The sequence below is a fragment of the Pseudochaenichthys georgianus genome, chromosome 12 (assembly GCF_902827115.2).
Source record: "Pseudochaenichthys georgianus chromosome 12, fPseGeo1.2, whole genome shotgun sequence".
Taxonomy (NCBI): domain Eukaryota; kingdom Metazoa; phylum Chordata; class Actinopteri; order Perciformes; family Channichthyidae; genus Pseudochaenichthys; species Pseudochaenichthys georgianus.
This window is the reverse complement of record NC_047514.1, coordinates 16,020,533-16,040,667: the sequence shown is the minus strand read 5'-3', so window position 1 is coordinate 16,040,667 and position 20,135 is coordinate 16,020,533. Positions and strand designations below refer to the sequence as shown.

Below are 20,135 nucleotides of genomic sequence, written 5' to 3'. Positions count from 1 at the left end.
AACTATGAGTCGCCTTGACACATGCAAAACGGAAATAAATATCAAAGGGAATACTTGCTACTCGACATCTCCACTCTCAATCTTGCTGTCTTGAGCGAAGTCTCTTCTTCTTGGCTGATATCTGTTGCGTTTCCTTCTGGTCTGTTTAGCCCCAATTCCTCTCCCGGCGTCCGTTCATTCAGCACTCTTACACCAAAATCAGGACATTGGTGTCCAAATACAAATACATTTGGATTTGCTTAGCATTAAGATTAACGAAAAAGCCGCGAGTGAAGCGAGAAAGTTGGACCGGCTGGAGGCTCGACGTGGCAAAGAACTGGCCATCAAGTTTCTCCTTCGAAAGACAGAAGGAGAAAAAGGAAGGAGAGAGAGAGAGAGGAGATATGGAGAGAGAAGGAGGAGGAGCTCGCCAGCCCCCCATTTTTCCTCTCCTCTCTTCTCCCTCTCTCCCCTCCCTCTGTCTGGCTTCCCCCCTCTCTCCCTTTCTTTCTTTCTTCTCTGGCTTTTGGGGAGAAAGTGGAAGGTCAAAGGTGAACAGGAAGTGAGACACATTCATTTGGCGTGTGTGTTGTAAAGTTTGGAAAGGGAGTGAAGGATTGGCTGCAGAGGAAGGGAACTTTTTAGTAAAAGCTTATGTGGGAAGATAGGAGGACGCCTGCGTTAGATGTGTTTCGTAAAGCGCCTGCATGTTCGTCCCTTCCATTTCAGTGTATATGCACATCTCTGCTTATGGTACATGTGAGTGTATATGTGGTTTAAGTGATGGATGTGTGTGTAGGAGTGAGAGCAGAGGCTCCACGGTCTTTGTAGCGAGGGCAGGAATGTCGGCGTTTTCTTGGCAAGCGAGAGGAAGCCTTGTAATAACTCCAGATGTGCAGCCCTGTGGTCTCCATCTCTCTCTGGCTCCCTCTGTTTTTACTTCTAAAGCTGATTTCCTCTCCCTGTCCGACTCGAATAAAGGGCCCTTTATGCAGCAGCCTTTGCAACACACACACACACACACACACACACACACACACACACACACACACACACACACACACACACACACACACACACACACACACACACACACACACACACACACACACACACACACACACACACATATGGACGGGGGTGCTGGTGAAGGGTGACATACTACTGGTAAATCAGAACCAGGGCGAAAGTGTGTGTGTGTGTGTGTGTGTGTGTGTGTGTGTGTGTGTGTGTGTGTGTGTGTGTGTGTGTGTGTGTGTGTGTGTGTGTGTGTGTGTGTGTGTGTGTGTGTGTGTGTGTGTGTGTGTGTGTGTGTGTGTGTGTGTGTGTGTGTGTTGTGTGTGTGTGTGTGTGTGTGTGTGTGTGTGTGTGTGTGTGTGTGTGTGTGTGTGTGTGTGTGTGTGTGTGTGTGTGTGTGTGTGTGTGTGTGTGTGTGTGTGTGTGTGGTGTGTGTGTGTGTGTGTGTGTGTGTGTGTGTGTGTGTGTGTGTGTGTGTGTGTGTGTGTGTGTGTGTGTGTGGAGGTGGCCAAGGCTGTATGTTTATTTTAGCTATGGTTTCTGAGCTCCAAATCAAAGCAGGCTCAATCCCGGGAGAGACGACTCAGCAGTACAGGCAGAGATGGAGGGATGTGGAGGGAAAGTGAGAGGAAAATGGAGATGAAAGACGGAAGCAACTTAAAAATGTGGGGCGAAAAAAGATGTAACAATAAATATGAAAAATGTTGTTGAGAAAGGAGCAGGAACAGAGAATCAATCCTCATTATTGTTGCAGTAAAGTTTGGAGTTTTAGGGATTGGAAGGAGTGAATGTTAATGGGTGGGGGGAGCGCTGCGGTTGCACCGACATTGTTTCCACTGTTTGGATGACCAGGCAGGCAGCTTCTTTTTCAAACTCTTAGTCAGTAGAGCCAGAAACACTGAGAAAGTATGCACACACACATGCAAACACACACATATACACGTATCGAGTGTAATGCGTGATTCCATGTTATTGCGTCTTGTCATGAAATACTGCTGGTTAACATTTTAATGAGAAGTTATCAACTCTATTTTTCCCATTTTTGTATTTTGATATTGTATAAAGCAAACGACTTTTTTCAGTTTATGCGTGTGTAATTGTATCTTTCGAGTGTTTGCATCCGTGTGGTGAGACTTAGCTTGTATATGCTGCTGCCAAACCCATACAGGCCGCCCCACAATGTGATCTCCTGTATGTTATACAATTGTCAGCAATCAGCTCTAAGTGGAAGCTCAAAGATATTTCTTTTTAAAAAGATAGCATGTCCAATCGCAATTATTCTTGTTGGATAACATGAATGCAAACCACAAAATAGCTTGGTTTTATTTTTTCCCTCTCACTCAAAGTATCACGTTGTTATTATAATGTCTCTGTTCAAATGAAAATATAGATTTCTTTTTTTAGATATTATCCAATATCATAGTGTTATAGTCAGAGGGAAAGTGGTATTAGAGGTATTTAGATTCAGAAATATAAGTACTAACAATACATTGAAGTCCTGCATTCAAGGACATAACTGTTTTTTAGAAAGGTGCTATTGTTGTGTGGATAGTTTTAACTACAACATTGTTAAATAGTTTGATGGAGTTGTGCTCAGGCTAGGGATCGGCCCCCTCTTTAAAAAGTATTTCAAATGAATAATTGAGTTGGATAGAGGCAAACACAACGTTCTGCCATACAAATTCATTTGATTGACTTTTCTCTTATATTTGACTTTTTGTGACATTTATTGGATACTTTTTTATCTCTTTGGGCCTTGCGTATTTATTTGAATGAAACCATGTGAGAAGTTTAAAGGTGAAATGTATTTAAAGTAGAACTGCCAAAAACTCATAGACATCTGAAATGAGTACAAAGTTCTGTATCATCTTCTGAGATGTCATGAACTAAAAGTATAAAGTAAATAGTAAAGTTAGGTATCCTACATGTGTGCGGGCCTTTTATCAATTTTGAATAGTTCAAATACAGACTCACACACTGGTGATAACACAAGATAAACAGAAATGTTCAAATAGCTTCTCTATCAGTGCCTACCTTTTACAAATTTAAATTTTGTAACTATTGGACACACAACTCTACTAATACATCTACTGAAGTTAATCAAAGTTAGCAAATATGTGAGCATTTCAAAAAACAAACAAAAAACAGAAAGAATTACCCAAAGGGGTAATGGATGAATAAGAGTGTGTCTTATTGAAAAAGAAACAGTAGAAAAGTGGGTTAGAGATTGCAAATGAGAAACAAGAGAGGAGTGAAGACCGCAGTGTGTCCGAGTGGGCCGGGGAGGTACACAGGGTGGTTTGTGGGATAATTCAAAGTTGATCCTGCCTGATTGATGAGATAAATGAGTAATGTTTGTTTGACTTTAAGTAAATTATCATTCTTTCTACCTGATTGTTCCGCACATATCCAGAACATAATGTTAATACAAAAATCATTAGAGAAACAAAGCCTGAGATTAGACTCAAACAGGAACCAGACGGATAAAAAGAAAACACATTCGTGCACTTAATGTCTTCTGGCATATTGTATTCTGTGTGTGTGTGTGTGTGTGTGTGTGTGTGTGTGTGTGTGTGTGTGTGTGTGTGTGTGTGTGTGTGTGTGTGTGTGTGTGTGTGTGTGTGTGTGTGTGTGTGTGTGTGTGTGTGTGTGTGTGTGTGTGTGTGTGTGTGTGTGTGTGTGTGTGTGTGTGTGTGTGTGTGTGTGTGTGTGTGTGTGTGTGTGTGTGTGTGTGTGTGTGTGTGGTGTGTGTGTGTGTGTGTGTGTGTGTGTGTGTGTGTGTGTGTGTGTGTGTGTGTGTGTGTGTGTGTGTTGTAATTTTGATATGTGTGTGTGAGACTCTGCAGGCTCCTTTGAAGAGGGCTTGACAGACATGTAATGCATGTGTATAATAACACAAGACATGGACTTTAGGGTGGCATTTTTCATTTAATATATTTTCATGTTGTTTTACTTATCTTATCGTTTTTTTGTTTTGTTTTAAAGACTTACCTGAGATCCAATTGACTCTTTAACCTTGACATAAGTGAGAGAATTTCAAGTTAATAAATATCATGTTTTACAAGACTAGATTTACTGTAAATGTGTTAAGTAAAAAAATAAAAACCCTCTCCACCCTTGGAACTGCCCACCATTGGCACTATTATGTCATACAAATAAATTCAGCCCCAACACGCCCTCAACAATTTTGATTAAGAATTGCACATTTTATACTCTGGCGGTTGGTTTTACTATAAAAAGTATTTTAGCAGTTCATTTTGGCCTTACTGTATCTGGATCTGCGATGTGTTAGCCTAACAGGATTAGTGTTTGGGATTACCACCCTTCCTGGTTTTCCCCTAATTTGCATTTTATACAGTAATGCCACAAGTTAATGTTAGGACTCTACATAATAAGCATTTACCGGTGTGAAACCTTTGCCAAAAAGTTGCAGCTGAAACCCCCTGAGTAACTTCACACACATGTGAACGTTTTACCTTAATTTATTCTGACATCACACGCTCACCTCACATGTGAGTGTTTCAGTTTGTACGTTTGTTCCTCTTATCCGCCCGTAATTACATCTAACAGTATTTGCTTCACATGCAAAAACTAAGAGACTATTCACAGGTGTTTGTCAGTTCCCGGCTCACAGATAAATATTTTTAAATCCCTAATTGTGAGTTACATGATTTTTCTAAATGTATCTTTGCAGAGTTAAACACAGTTTGAACAGAGCTTTGCCCTCTATCAGACAGCAGTATAGACGTGAGGGGATTTTTACGTGTTTATCTGGTTAGCGGGCTGCGGTGCCTCTTCCCCCTTTCTTTTACTCTTTGGTGGTCAGCAGTGATTGATCACATGTCCCGGCCAGCCCCTAGGTTGTAACACTGACCTTCTGCAGAAGTAAACGCAGAGCAGATAATTAACTGCTTGGCAATTAGCTGCCAAACAGGAAGGTATCGCTTTGACCTGCCAGCCGGTGTTTGAAACCGGAATGCTGGCTGAATGTGTCATTGTCATGTGGACACTTGAGTTCCAGAAAGTTTATTTGTGTTTGTGAGCATTCCCACAGGAAGAGCTGAGCAGAGCACAAAGGCTGTCACTTTACTAAAGTCAGCTGAATCAGCTGAGATTGGTGCAGAAAAAAACGAAGTAATGATAGCGAGAATCACCAGCCAAACTAAACATGTCATACAATAAATGCTTATTTTTTCACTATAAGAAAATGTGAGCGTTATCCCTGTGAAAATGGGCATTTCAAATTAGATTTGTTTTCCTGAAACATTTGTCTAAAGCTGACAAGGGAGATATAAAAAGAAAACCTTTGTGTCTGCTGATATCAAGTAGCACTTCCCATGATATATGAAGTATTAGAAAGTGAGGACACTGGCGCGCTGCCCAAGGTAATTTGTTATGAGCGTTATTGCACAACCTTGAAGCTCAATGAGTCACCGACAGCTGTGTGTTTTTATACATTGTCCCAGAATAGCTCCAATCTAGCTGTTCCCAATAGCAATGCTCTCGGCCTAATTGTTTGCTGTTTGGCAACACGTGGACTTTACTTTAAATAATATCCAAACAGCATTAAAGTTCAAATGTTATTTCTTAAAGACAGATAATCACTAAACTTAGATATTGCTCGCCTAAGTGTTTTTCATTTTATACCGTATGTAGACTCAGCAATATTTGTCTCTTTTTATAGCGGAAAAAAACGTAAAGTTCGCCACAAATGGAATCATTTTGTAATTAATGTAATTTGATTGAACAAGTATAATTTGGCATTGAGTGTAGAAGCTAAACAATCTTCACCACAAGTTCTTCAAACACAAGTCCCCTCTTTTTTATGTCTTTCCCCTTTCACATCACGTACACATTACAACAATTTTTTGAGAGAAAAAACTCAATAGGGCAATGGTGGAAGAATGGAGGGAAAGAAAATCGGAGGGAGGTGAGGAGGAGGGTTGTGAAAATTGCCGTTGGCTGCCACCCAGGGCCCAGTCTTTGTGGTAATGAAGGGTTAGAGGCAGCGTTATTGCTCCCAGATGCCGTGCGGCTTCTCTGCAGCCCTTTGATGCATGGCCCAAGTCACCAGGACTTTTCTATCAGACTCCGATCAACATACACACCACACACACACTCAGACACACTGAGATATGCAGCCCCTTAAAACAACATGGATGCCGTAAAGGACTATCTTCTTGGTTTTGCCCACCAAACTACACAGATATGTTACAAAGTGTTAATTGGATATGGTTTGTGTAAGGCCCCCATGTGTGCGTACATGCTGTATCGTTTCTGTTTGTGTGAAAGAAAGGCTGTATTTCATCCACATTTTGAATTAGTGTTTGAGATGTTTTTTGGAAGGTATGCAGAGTGGTGGAGTGACTTTATGAATCCAGAAGTGAACTTCCTCTGGCTCCTCATAATGAGCCCGCTATTACTCACTAGCAAAATAAAACCATGGAAAGTACTTTGCTCCAAACACCACAGGTTAACTACCAAGTGCAGTGTGTGTGTGTGTGTGTGTGTGTGTGTGTGTGTGTGTGTGTGTGTGTGTGTGTGTGTGTGTGTGTGTGTGTGTGTGTGTGTGTGTGTGTGTGTGTGTGTGTGTGTGTGTGTGTGTGTGTGTGTGTGTGTGTGTGTGTGTGTGTGTGTGTGTGTGTGTGTGTGTGTGTGTGTGTGTGTGTGTGTGTGTGTGTGTGTGTGTGTGTGTGTGTGTGCGCGCGCATGTGCGTGCGTGCGTGCGTATTGAGACAGCAGGTAACCCATAGTATCCCAGGTTAAAGAGTCAGTTCCCCCTTTGTACTCCTCCTTTGCTGTTTTGACCGGTGTGCAAAACCTCATCATAGTGTGTTGCCACAAGTTGTTTTATACAGAAGTTAGCCAGCTACAAGACTCACAGTTCTTTGCAATAGCATTTAAACACAAAACAATTTCCACCACTCAGACCCTGTTGCTATGTTGATTTGAATTGGAATGTTTGTTTTACTCTTCATTCTATTTCAAATGTTGGCTGATGTGTGATTGGGGCAGTCAGAAGTAACCAAAGATAATGGCAGACCAGCAGAGTTGTAAACAAAAGGTTGATAAGAAGAGCTTCTGGTCTGTCATGGTGGATGAGTCCATGCATCGTCATCTCAAACGTGAAGCCTACAAGGTGGCTGACCTAATTGCACAAGACTCAGCTAACCGGAGGACTACAAAATACAAGTTGGATGATGGGACTCCTGGAGAAGGTGTTGAGCAAAACTTCTGGACCTTGATGGAGGATGAGGCCATTCATGCCCATCTGAGGCAGGAAGCCTTTAAGGTAGCTGAGATGATCACCAGAGGAAAGGGACCAAGTCTCAAAACCGTGGAGGTTAAAAGCCTGGCTGAGGTGTCCATCCCTCTGCCATCTTTCACTTCCTCTCCTCCTACCACAGACAAGCCATCTAAACAGACTTCTCCAAAGACTGACGAAGACAAGCATCGACTGAAGCCCTGTCCCGAACTAAGCCTGGGCAAAATCTTCAAACTGCTTAGCTCTGATGAATGGCAACAAAAAATGTATGGTTTAACATCTATCCAAGACCTTTTACAGAATCACCCGGAGGTAGTGAAGGCCACACTTCGTAAAGTATGTGTGGTTGTCATAAAGGAGGTTAAAAACCCACGCTCTATGGTGTCCTGCGCTGCTATTGCCACCCTGGGTGAGATGTATGCTCACCTCAAGAGGACCATGAATGACTTTGTGGAGGAAACAGGCCACGCTCTCATACTAAAAGTGTCTGAGTCCAACAAATTCATCCAGCAGAAGGCTAATCTGGCTTTGGACGCCATGGTTCAAAACTGCAGTCCCAGTTACACTATTAAAGCCCTGAGTGCGGGGCTGGGTCACGGAAGCACTGCAGCTAGAGTCAGCGCTGCTCTGCACCTCAGACAGTTATGCCACATCCTTGGAGCCACACAGACACTCACAGGTGGCAAAAACTTCACCAAACACTTCCTAATGGCTGTTAGCAAAATATGTGTGGATGCTGCTGTGGACGTGAGGCGCCACGGACATGACATCGTCCAAAACATTTCCAGCCACAGCGCCTTCCGAAAGCAGTGGCAAGAGGCTGTCCCGGAAAAGGAGAGACGTTTGCTGGAGGGTTACTGGGTTTTCTTTGGAAGTTTTTCCTTGTGCGATGTGAGGGTCTAAGGACAGAGGGTGTCGTATTGTCATACTGATATTCTGTACACACTGTGAAGACCACTGAGACAAATGTAACATTTGTGATATTGGGCTATATAAATAAACATTGATTGATTGATTGATTGATTGAGGGACTCGTGAATAAACTTCAAAAACAGCAAAAAAGACCTGTGGCACAGGACTGTGATAACGTCACTGTTGATGATAACTGTCAGTAAATGTCTTTTATCGATTAAAACTTGAGTCCTTTATTTAAATCACACAATGGCTTAAATGTTTTAAAGGTCACCTGTTGTGCAAAATCCACTTTTTCATGTTTTTTTTATACATAAACAGGTGTCCTCTCTGTGTAAAGAGATTCTGAACGTTTCAGGAAAAAAGATTGGCTCACTTTTTGTCCTGATCCATGTATATAAAAACCTGTCTGAAAATGAGCTGATCAGATTTTGGCCACTTTATGATAACCATATAACCAAGGTAACACCATATAACCAAGGTAACACCCCCCACCTTATCCCCTGAATCTCCTCCTAGAGCACCATTGTGTTATTTTTAACCAAATATCTCTCAGAGGGGCGTGGGGAGTGGCTCCTTATTCTCATCTAAAGTAAAAGACACAGAATCAGCACTTTTGGAACAGGGCTGAAACAGAGGGGTTTATGGGATGCTGCAATGCATGATCTGTTTGGTATTTCCAGCCAAACACTTCAGAGACATGTTTGTATATATCTGAGTCCTATAATATATTGATGAAAAACCGTATTATAGGGACCTTTAAGATGTTGCTTGTACAATCTCCCCCTCAAACAATTAGACTCCAGTGGTGAAATTTGCACGTTTAAATGCTCTTTCCAGGTCCATTTTTAATGTGGAGTATTAGGTCATAGTTTTGCAAAGGGAAGGGAAGTCTACTGACAGCTAAGAAGTGCGTTACCCATCACACATCCATATCTCACCGGCAGTGTCTGTCTCTCGAAAGTGGATTTACAGAGTTTGGGATTCATGCAAAGTAAAATTGCAGTGGATAAAGGTCAAATAAAGTGTGTGTGAGTGTGTGCTTCATATGTTTTTCTCTCGTAAAGCTAATAAATGTCATGTGTGCATCTGTATGTCTGAGTGTGTTTTCTCATGCATCACTGTGTGCGTGCTTAGCGTCGGAAATCTGTACCTTTGGCCGCTATTGCTGGCTGGCTTTTATGGGAGCATATGGGAAAGCACTCAACTCCCAACTTCCCTCAACACAACTACACACACGAAACAAAACACACACATGCAAGACTGGATAGAGAAAGGATACAAACGAGGAAACTGTGGGGATACTGCAATACTACTCACATGCAGACCTTCTTATTTCATGTTTTAATTTTCTTACAATTTGTAGGTGCATCAAAATTCTTCTTACTTCTCTTAGTAGAAGAATAGAATATAATTGGGAGGGATGAAACACTCTTTAATGGTCACACATGCAGAGCACACAGCACACACAGTGAAATGTGTTCTCTGCTTTTAACCCATCCTAGAACCAGGAGTCTGGTACTAGGAGCAGTGGGCAGCTATTGTACAGCGCCCGGGGAGCAATGGGAGTGCGGGGGGAAGGGGGGTGTCCGGTGCCTTGCTCAAGGGCACCACGGCAGGGCAGGAAGTGAACTGGGACCTCTCCAAGTAGCAGTCCACACTCCACATTTTAGTTCTGGTCGGGGACTTGAACCGGCGACCCTACAGCTCCCAGTCCAAGCCCCTACTGACTGAGCCACTGCCGTAACCCATATTAATAATATTGTTTCTATCTGGTTTTATTACATACTTAGCCATTTAATCTTGTCTTTAATTCAGTTTCTACATACTTTCCCCACATTGTGCACACAGTCAGTCCCCCCCCCCCTTCTTTCCCGTTCCTTTCCAACTCCGCTGACTGGATTTACTGGCCAGAGGAGAGGAAAATGTATGAATCAGTCCAAGGTTGCTCAGTCCCAGGGAGAGGGAAAGCTAGAGAGTGAAGGAACAAGGGAAAAGAGGAGGGGGAAAAAGATGAACAGTGAGGCAGAAAAAAAAAAGGAGGGAGATGGAGAAGTTACTGAACAAACTCAGAGACGGAGGACAGGGACCTCTTAACCCTATTTATGATGATGTCAGCAGTCTGGGGCAACTGCTTGTTTAGTTTCTTTCGTATAGAGGACACCTGGGGTTACCGTCACAGCCAAGTGTGTGTGTGTGTGTGTGTGTGTGTGTGTGTGTGTGTGTGTGTGTGTGTGTGTGTGTGTGTGCGCTGCGTGTGTGTGTGTGTGCGCGTGTGTGTGTGTGTGTGTGTGTGTGTGTGTGCGTGTGTGCGTGTGTGTGCATGTGTGTGTTTGAGCTTTTACATGCATTTAGGGGATTTGACCATTTGGCTGCACAGGTCATAAATCCTTTGATGAAGGAGTTTGGTCACACACAACCCCCTGTCTCCTTTTCTCTAACACATGTAGATACACAAACTCACACACACACACACACACACACACACACACACACACACACACACACACACACACACACACACACACACACACACACACACACACACACACTGGGTTGGGCAGGGCAGTCCCGTGGTTAGCCATCCAGATGGTTCTAAGGTTAGTTAGAGACTACGCTCAAAGGTGCTGTTTGCAACCAAAGCAATGTGTGTGTGTCTCTGTGTGTGTGTGTTTGTGTGTGTATTGAGAGTATGTTTAAAGAAACTCATTCACCCTGTACTATTTTTGGCTTCTCTTTTTTCAAAATAGTAATTTTACCGTCGATAGTAAAAGTTCACACAAGCACTCAAACGCACTCTTTTTAAAGAAACGTCCCTTTGGTAACAATACACTTTCAGGAGTTAAACCACAACTCTGTGTGTGTGTGTGTGTGTGTGTGTGCGTGCGTGCGTGCGTGCAGGCTGTAGCTGACTAACTTTGAGGTTCCCTGATTCATAAATAGTTGGATGTCTGGATATCACATGTTGTCTGTAGATTTACTAGTAGGCCTACAAGAGATTTCTACACTCACTGGAACGCGTTTTTTCCCTCCCACCCACTCTCTCTCTCTCTCTGTCTCTCTCTCTCTCTCTCTCTCTCTCTCTCTCTCTCTCTCTCCTCTCTCTCTCTCTCTCTCTCTCTCTCTGTATATATGTGTTTCTCATTTGTTGCTCGCCCCTTTTCCTTTTCTTTTTTTTTACCCAGCACAACTGTAATCAAAACCACAGACTTGAGGGTTGTGTGCGACTTTCCCATTCGTCTCTCTTGCCTTTTTTTCTTTTTGGCTGCTGTTAAATTTAATAATGTGAGCGTTCACTCCTGATTTCCCTGAGTTCTTTTATCATCTTTTCTTTTGTGTCTCTTTTAAGTTTCTGTCATTGTTTCTGTTAAAGTATAAAGTATTCATACAGTGTAGTAGATCGATCATTCCACAATAAAAACCCTGTAATGTAGCTTGAGCGTTTGCATCTTTCATTTTGGTCTACTATACAAATAGAAATGTTTATGTAAAATACTATAAAACTCTATGGCGGTTTTTTTACTTTTAAGTCCAATTCCTTACCCATGGAGAAAGTCAGTCTCTTTCTTTCTCTTGCTCACATGTGTAACCGCTGTGTTTCTCTTCCGCCTCCTGTAGGAGAAGGAAAAGAAGTACATGCTACAGGTGGACAACCTGAAGCTGCGCGAGGTGGAGAAAGGCTTCATGTCCAGCAAGCACATCTTCGCCCTCTTCAACACCGAACAGAGGTGATATTATACATTTGCACACGTCAAACTACACACATGCAGCAGATACATATTATTGATCACATAACGCAAAGTTAAAATTATAAAAATAAATTCTACCTGACTTCTTTGTTTGCTCAGACTAACAACCGAACAAAGCAACAGCTAATACAAGCACAATTACCCTACACATAAATAAAGTATTACATTAAAGTAAAGCAGTGCCTCAAATGTTGAAATTGGCTAAGGAAAGCAGACTTAAACAGCTTTGTAAACTGTTAAATGTTAAACAAACACCTGAACTGTTGAAACAACATCCATAACATTCATCTGCTACTTAGAAATTATTTATTTATCTAATATATCATATTCCAATAACTTGCATATACTGTAGACTCTTATTTTCACTATTTCATTTTTTTAAACAATTTTTGTATTACTATTTACTATTTACTTGCACTATATTTCTGTGTCTGTTTATTGTGTTACACTGTTGGAGGAGCCTGTGACCTAAGATGTTCATCGTCATAACTACACTGTAGCTATGTTCGTATGACAAAATAAAAACCTTGAACCGTGAAATCTATAACATAAGTAAATAATAGTCAAATAAATCTATACCATAGTTGAATCTTAGTCAAATCTGTATATATAAAGTATGTTAGTAACCATTGCAGTAAAATAAGTGTAGAGTAGTTCAAATATAGACCCCAATATTTGCCTCTGAAATGTAGTACAGTCTCACGGTAATAGGTCAAAGTCATTTCCACCGCTGGTTCAAGGGAATATACAGCTGCTCAGGTTACACATTAGGGGTAGTAAAAGAGAATAGAGTGATATCTAGAAAGATAAAGCTCACTCAGCGTTGTGCGTCCACAGGAACGTTTATAAGGACTACCGTCAGCTGGAGCTGGCCTGTGAGACGCAGGAAGACATCGATGCCTGGAAGGCCTCCTTCCTCAGAGCCGGAGTTTATCCTGAACGGATCACGGTGAGATATATATTTTTTTATGCATACATAAATAGGCCAAGGATTGGAATAACAGTGTTCATATATAGTAAGTTGATACACTTTACATCCCATATACTATTGTCTTTGCTTTTTTACCAATTAGCTTGGAGTTTATTTAAATGTTGCCATCTTTCTCATGTGCTACTCTATCTGTCCTCTTTCGATGTCTGTTTTCCTCATCGCTGTTTCACCTTATAGGAAAATGAAGGAAAGGTATATTATGTTGGTCATTTTCATAACTTTTCGTTTTTTTATATAACGTGTCACACTTAGTTTATATTGAGGGCGATTATGTTTTAACCATCTTATTCCGAGTTGCCAGTCATCTTAAATCCTGTATCTTCTCTCTCTTCTTCTCAACCCCTGAAGCGGAACTGATTTTAAACTCTATGTCCTCTGTCCTTCCTCTCATCCGACCTACAGAGCGAGGGCAGTGATGAAAACGGCTCAGATAACATAATGCACAGCATGGACCCTCAACTGGAGCGGCAGGTGGAGACCATCCGTAACCTGGTTGACTCCTACATGGCCATCGTCAACAAGACCGTCCGTGACTTAATGCCGAAGACCATCATGCACCTCATGATAAACAATGTGAGCATCAACTGAGATTTAATGTCCCAAACCTCTAAAAAAACTAAAAAGAACAGACCGTTTTATAACAAAATATACGATTATACTTTAATGGTCAGATCAAGTCTGAAATTTGACTTGCATCACAGCAGCTCCATGTGTTACAACAACATAGACAAATATCAAGACACAATACATGAAAAACAAACCGCAAACATTTAACATAACAGCACAATCACTGAGAGACATGCTCAAAGAGCCTTCAGCGTGCATTTGATCTGGGATTTAGCTCTGTATTTACTGTGAGGATTGACTGGTGCTGAAAGGAGTGCTTCAGTCTGACTTTATTGAATCGCGGGACCCTGTATCTCAGCCTCACTAGGTTATTATGGTATGCTGAGTCGTAAAGTCTCTGACAGGATTGACCAACAATCTTTGAGCAGATTTTAAACAGGTGGAGCAGTTTGGATTTTAAAGCTGTTGACAAACACTTGTACCAGGTAGTATTGCAGTACTGTAGAATAGACAAAATCACAGATGTAAAGAACAACGGAAGAATTTCTCTGCTGGCCCCAATAGACCTAAGAGACAATACATTATTTGTGCTGTCCTTTTGCACAGATATTCAATATGGTCTTTCCATGACAGTAGATATCTCTCCCATTTCGTCCAGACTAAAGAGTTCATCAACGCAGACCTTCTGGCCCAGCTGTATTCGTGCGGGGACCAGGGCTCGCTGATGGAGGAGTCTCAGGAGCAGGCCCACCACCGGGACGAGATGCTCCGGATGTACCACGCCCTGCGGGAGGCCCTCAGCATCATCGGTGACATCAGCACGACCACTGTCACCACCAGCATGCCGCCTCCCGTGGACGACTCCTGGCTGCAGGTGCAACGGGCCAACATGGGAGGAAGGTAAGAGACGATGGGAAGGGGCGGAAGAACAGCATTACAGGTTGTTTTTGGAGACACTACAGGAAAAATATAGATTTTTTCATGCACTGGTACATTTTAAGATTTTTGACTTGTTCTTACTTCCATAACACATCGTCTTTCGGGAAAAACTACAAAAAGTAATCTAAATTACGCACTTAGGTGTTTACTTACTATGTCTATTTTCTTCACTAGATTCCCCCTAAAATAACAAAAACTAAGCATTAGATAATGCCTCATTTGCATATTTAAATATAAAATGCTACCCTATTTACTTGCAGTCGTTTCTTTCTAAATTTGGTTTATATACTTCTACTGTAGGCCTCAAGCATTCACTTTGTTAACACTTGCAACAAACTTTCCATTTTTATTTACATCTATAATTTAAAGCTTCTTTTAGAATGGTTTGTCCTTATAAGTCATGCCCTGATATATAGGATGTTTTACTGTAAACAAACTGCATTTTTTTTTCTACCTTATTCACCTTTTGGTAACACCGTTTATCCTTGAAGTCAGAATATTTTTGTTTTATTTGGGTTACTATATAACTATAAGAATTTGCGTTTTATTATCATAATGTTTCTTTATATTTGTTAATGCAGTAGTTGATGTCTCCTCTGTCTTCCTCCAGGTCTCCAGCCACCAGTCCCACTCCAAACCGCAGAGCTCCACCAGGACCTCCGGCCCGCCCGGGCTCTCGGGGGCCTCCACCTGGGCCTCCACCCGCTGGGGGCCCCCCTGTCCCGTCCCGCCCAGGGGCTTCCCCAGACCCTTTCAGCGGGCCACCACCCACTGTGCCCTCTCGGCCTAACCGTGCACCCCCAAGTGTGCCTAGGTGAGTCAAACATGAGTGGCCTTTCAAACAAACAACCCTACCTCACATCATTTTCTTATAAACCTATTTGAGTTAAGTTTTACACAGATTACATAACATCCAAACCATGGCTTATAATATTATGCGAAGATATCCAGCCTGAAGTGTGGATACTCGATGTTACTAAGGGGGATGTGAAGAATCCTGGATGAGGGGATGAAGGAGGCAAATGAAAGTGGAGACCTCTGGTTGTGTTAGAGGGTAGATGAATAGAGTGATAGAGATCCCTCAATAGATCAATAGACAGATATAACTAATCGTCAGTGATCTTATTTCCTCTTTTGTTCTTGGTTAAGGTAAACATGTTGGTACCTTCCTGCCAGCATTTTGAACTGTCAACACACTGTTAACCATCACACTCCACTATTCATCACTTACACCCACCTCACCACTGTCCTATTAAGAAATGTGCACTTTAAAGAAGTGACTGTTAGCCTTTGGAGGATTTTCTTTTCTGTTCATCATTAACCTTATCTGCTTTGTGTTTGTCTGTGTTTGTGAGCTGGCTTTTTTGTATCACTGTAAGAGTAGCAGCTTGCTTTTTTTAAAGTAGGAGACAATAACGTCATTGAGCAACGTTCTCACCTGCAAATGCAGCTTACAAAATTGACTTTGTCAAGACTCTTAATCAAAACATCTTTCCACGCCTTATTCTGGTCTGTCCGAAGTGAGAGCTCAGCTCATGTGACGTTTGTCTCTTCCTGCACTGTAACTGTTTGCACTCCTTTTCTCTTTACCTCCTCTTCATCCCTCTGTCCCACACATGACTATTGTTCCTTCTACAGAATCACGATCACTGACAAATGAGGAGTCTCTGGTATGTTGGGTACTCTCCGGCATCTTCATCTTCATCATCATCATCATCATCCCTCTTTCTCTTCCTCTCAGGAGGCATCTTTTCACTGCATGCCATTTTCTTTTTCTCACTTTTCATTTGCTCTTCTCAGAGTGCTGCATGGGCAAACACACACCCAGTTCGGAGCTGAGGGTGTGTGTGTTTGCTTCAGTGTTTGGGCTGACTTTGGATGCGATGCTAGTTCATTTATTAGGTGGTGTCGGTTGTGTTATTGTGCCTTGTAAAAGAGGACATATCTTAGATTACAGCATCAATGAGTGAGACAGGACTCAACTTTCCAAAACCAGAAATGAATTGTTGTTCTTGTGTTGGTGTTGTATGTGAGGTAGTATGCCATGATATTCAATTGTGTCTCCAGGTGTCTAATATTTGTGTTTAAAGTCATGGCATCTGTCAATCTCCACGTTCAATATTTTTCATAATTTAGCGTTAGGCAAGGTAGCACTGCAGGTGATTCCCCAAACATTTTCAAAGGAAAAATGATAGTTTTACCTTTTCAGGCATCTAAAAATAAAAAGTATGCTTAATTATGACACCTCAAATGTAATTGTAGTTATTTTCTTAGAGTTTGCTAAGTGTATTAAGGGTTTTTGCTCTCCTGTAGCAACACCATATGATTATTATAAGGATTACAACAACAGAGTTTAGTAAAAAGATGCATGTATTTAGACAACACTATAATAATGCCTGCATTTGGCATCTACTGCAAACATACATTACCTGCAATGCAGTCATGTACCTGATATCTCTGTGATATTGGTTATGTTTTGGGGGTTTCTTCCATGTGTTATCTCATGATATAAGTGACTGTTTGAGTGAAGGTTATTGTATGTGTGTGCATGAGTAACACATGGGGGCCTTTAAATAACAATAAGTATGTATAAACTATAATTCAGAGTTTAAAACGAAGACTGCAAACACCTAGAGAACATTAATCCAACTTGTTCCCATCCTGTCTTCTTTGTGTCTGTTCCTGTGCGTTTGTGTGTCCATGGCAGTCGGAGACCCCCCCCTTCTCCAACCCACTAGACCTCTGAGCTCCTCCCTCTCCCCGCCCGTCCTCTGTCCCACCTCTGGATGAGAAGCCGTGGACAGCAGCGCCACCTTCCTGTCGTTTTCCTTCCACACCCGACCTGAGCCGGCTCCCTTCTCCTGCTCCCTTTCCTGCAAACACACACATGCACGCAAACAAACACACACCTTCTGTCTCACACAGAGTTGCAGAATACTTGAAACACACTTGCATGACTGACATACGACCATGCTGCACCCTCAGAATTTAAACAATGTAAAGAATATACAATAATTTATACATTGTACAGTGTATGCACATGTGCATGCACACTGCCTATATAAATACCCAAAAATATACAGTATATATTTACATCCTGCTATTAAACCTAAGGTGGAAGACATTTGAGACTTAGCATGCCTGAGTATTACATTATACTCCAGCCTTTCTGATGGGTAACCTGGCTGCTGACTGACTTCACTTTTCCTCTTTAAACATTTGTCTTATGTGTTTTTTCCCCTGACTTCTTCGCCAAAAATCCTTGCGTACTAACTCACCTTGGTCATGCTTGAAGAAAAAAGTGTTAAATCTTCAAAGCTGGGTAAAAAAAAATATGATAGCTACTGTAAAATAAACTGACACCAAATGGCAAATCAAGATCAGAATGTCCTGAGCAAATTCTTCAGTGCAGTTATTTTTGACAATACATGTTTTTATGAGGAATTAATCAGCTGGAAACTAAATACTTTGTTTTGTTAAAACTTCACTGAAGTTCTGCTCTCTGTTAAGTCATGTGTCACTTATTTTCCTCCCCTCCTTCATCCCTTTGGCTCCTCTTCTTTGAATATCTCCCTGATATCCACTGATCAAGTATGGAACAGACTCACTATCACTCACTCATATTACACAAGGAAGAAAAGATTGAATGAAATAAGGGGGGAAAGGATTCCCTTCAGACTCCATGACTTCAGATACCTGCACAGACAGGAGCTGATACTCTTCCTCCTTTTGTCCCTCCTTCTTTTCTCCCCTTGCACTAGTAAAGGGATAATCTGAAGGACCTGTAATAGACTCCCGTAAACCAATTCACATGGCTGTGTCACAACCACCTCTTAAAAACACTGTCGCCTGTGCCTCCACAGAACCTATGCAACAATGAAAATCTATTTTTATTGGCGTAAAGAGGGGCTCTTTTTTCCCCGTTTCCTCCTCTTCTCTTCACAAACACTTTTTCATTGCTTTAACTTATTGAGGCGGGATCTAAATAGAAAGTGCAATATATGGAATATTCTTCTGCAGACAGCTACATGCCACTGTAACACAACAATCAGTACATTTTAATCTGAGAGGAAGGGAATCTGTGGCCTGGGTCGCACCCTGAGACTGTAGAGAGCTCCGGATACATCCTTTTTAATCAGAGGGAATGAGGTCCCTAATGGGAAAGGTTTCAAATATTTGGAGTGTTTCTAAGTCAATTGCATCACATAATGCATCAGACCCTCTGATACTGACAGGAATACTTTTGCATTTTATCTTCATGATCGGCTATTTATTTATTTCTCTTTTCTTTTCTTTCTTCCTTCTCTCAGTGGTCACGGGGGTGAGTGAGATCATGAAAACAGCTACAGTCTGCATTAAACTATCCTCCAGTTTCACCCTCGCATTGCTGTCTGAGAACGTGTGTGTTCAACTCACCTTTTCACCAGTTTTGCACTTGAACTCTGCTGTCAGTGTGATGTTGTTTTTCTGACCCCAAGCAAGAATTACCAACCCACCGGCCTCAAAAACCGAGCTCTGTACCTAACTGATCTTTAAAAAGCACTTCAATGATCCCTTGCAACAGAAACACAAAAAAGCATATTATAGTTATTATTTAACAGTAGATAGTTTAACTTGGACATATCTTATTGTGTTATTATGTATATGTGTGGTGCATCTTATGAGACTTGTACTATACCAATGTCTAGAGAATTTAGTCTGCTGAATATTTAAATTAAATGAGTATGTGTATAAGGAAATGATATTGGAAAAACGTATACAAATGTGTAATGCGGTCATATATGAAGACATTAGCAGGTTTCAAACTTAAGATAGTAACAGAGAGGTATTTTTTTGTTTCTTGTTTCTCTCTGTGTGTAGAAGAGCAGAACGAGAGTGTGCATTTTTGAACTGCAGAAATCAGCAGGTCCTGCATATGTTTAAACTGCTGTGGATGAAATGATGACTTTAAACGGCCTACAAGGATTGCTTTGTCAACCCATTAAAAACCTCAGTGTACTGAATGACGTTTCCTCTGTTTCTTCTTTTTCTCTTTATGGTCGTTTATAATATGTTCAAACCTATATTGTATTTATTCAGGCAGGTGAACTTTATTTTAAAATAAATTAAAAACAGTTATCTACAAATCTGTAATTGTGTTGAAATATTCACTCTTCATATAGCCTACTACAAGACTAGTCAAGTGTTCGCAGCTCTGGGGGACTGTTAAATCAGAGCAGTGCATTGAGCTAAATGCTAACATCGATATCCTAGCATGTTTACACCATAGACTGTCAGACACAGACATTGCTAACATAGAATATCATCTTTTAATGGTCACACATGCAGAGCACACAGCACATGCAGAGCACACAGCACACACAGTGACATTTGGCCTCTGCATTTAATCCATCTAAGAGCAGTGGGCAGCTATTGTACAGCGCCCGGGGCGCGCGAGCAATGGGAGTGAGGGGGGAAGGGGGGGGTGTCCGGTGCCTTGCTCAAGGGCACCACGGCAGGGCAGGAGGTGAACTGGGACTTCTCCAAGTAGCAGTCCACACTCCATATTTAGGTCTGGTCGGGGACCTACGGCTCACAGTCCAAGCCCCTACTGACTGAGCCACTGCCGGACCATGACATAACATGCTAATTTAGCAGGTAGCAATAGTATGTTTACCATGTTCCCTCTTAGCGCGGCAACTTCTTTTGCTAATGAAGGATTACTTTTCACAAATAG

General features: G+C 41.7%; 1 protein-coding gene across 10 annotated transcripts in view; it reads left to right on the top strand.

Annotated features, from left to right (window-relative positions):
* dnm1a (dynamin 1a) overlaps positions 1–19,422 on the top strand; it is a 50,892-nt gene extending 31,470 nt beyond the window's left edge. For 6 of the 10 annotated variants that reach the window (XM_071205004.1, XM_034095991.2, XM_034095987.2 and 3 more), the window contains 6 exons: positions 11,792–11,901; positions 12,760–12,871; positions 13,316–13,486; positions 14,139–14,380; positions 15,030–15,233; positions 17,127–19,422. In XM_071205004.1, coding sequence (XP_071061105.1) covers positions 11,792–11,901; positions 12,760–12,871; positions 13,316–13,486; positions 14,139–14,380; positions 15,030–15,233; positions 17,127–17,157 — 870 coding nt within the window. In that variant the 3' untranslated portion in view covers positions 17,158–19,422. Of the gene's footprint in view, positions 1–11,791; positions 11,902–12,759; positions 12,872–13,315; positions 13,487–14,138; positions 14,381–15,029; positions 15,234–16,057; positions 16,090–17,126 lie in introns of all 10 variants that reach the window. The other 4 variants (XM_034095992.2, XM_034095993.2, XM_034095988.2 and 1 more) reach the window with 2 other exon arrangements.
* The last annotated feature ends 713 nt before the right edge of the window (positions 19,423–20,135 follow it).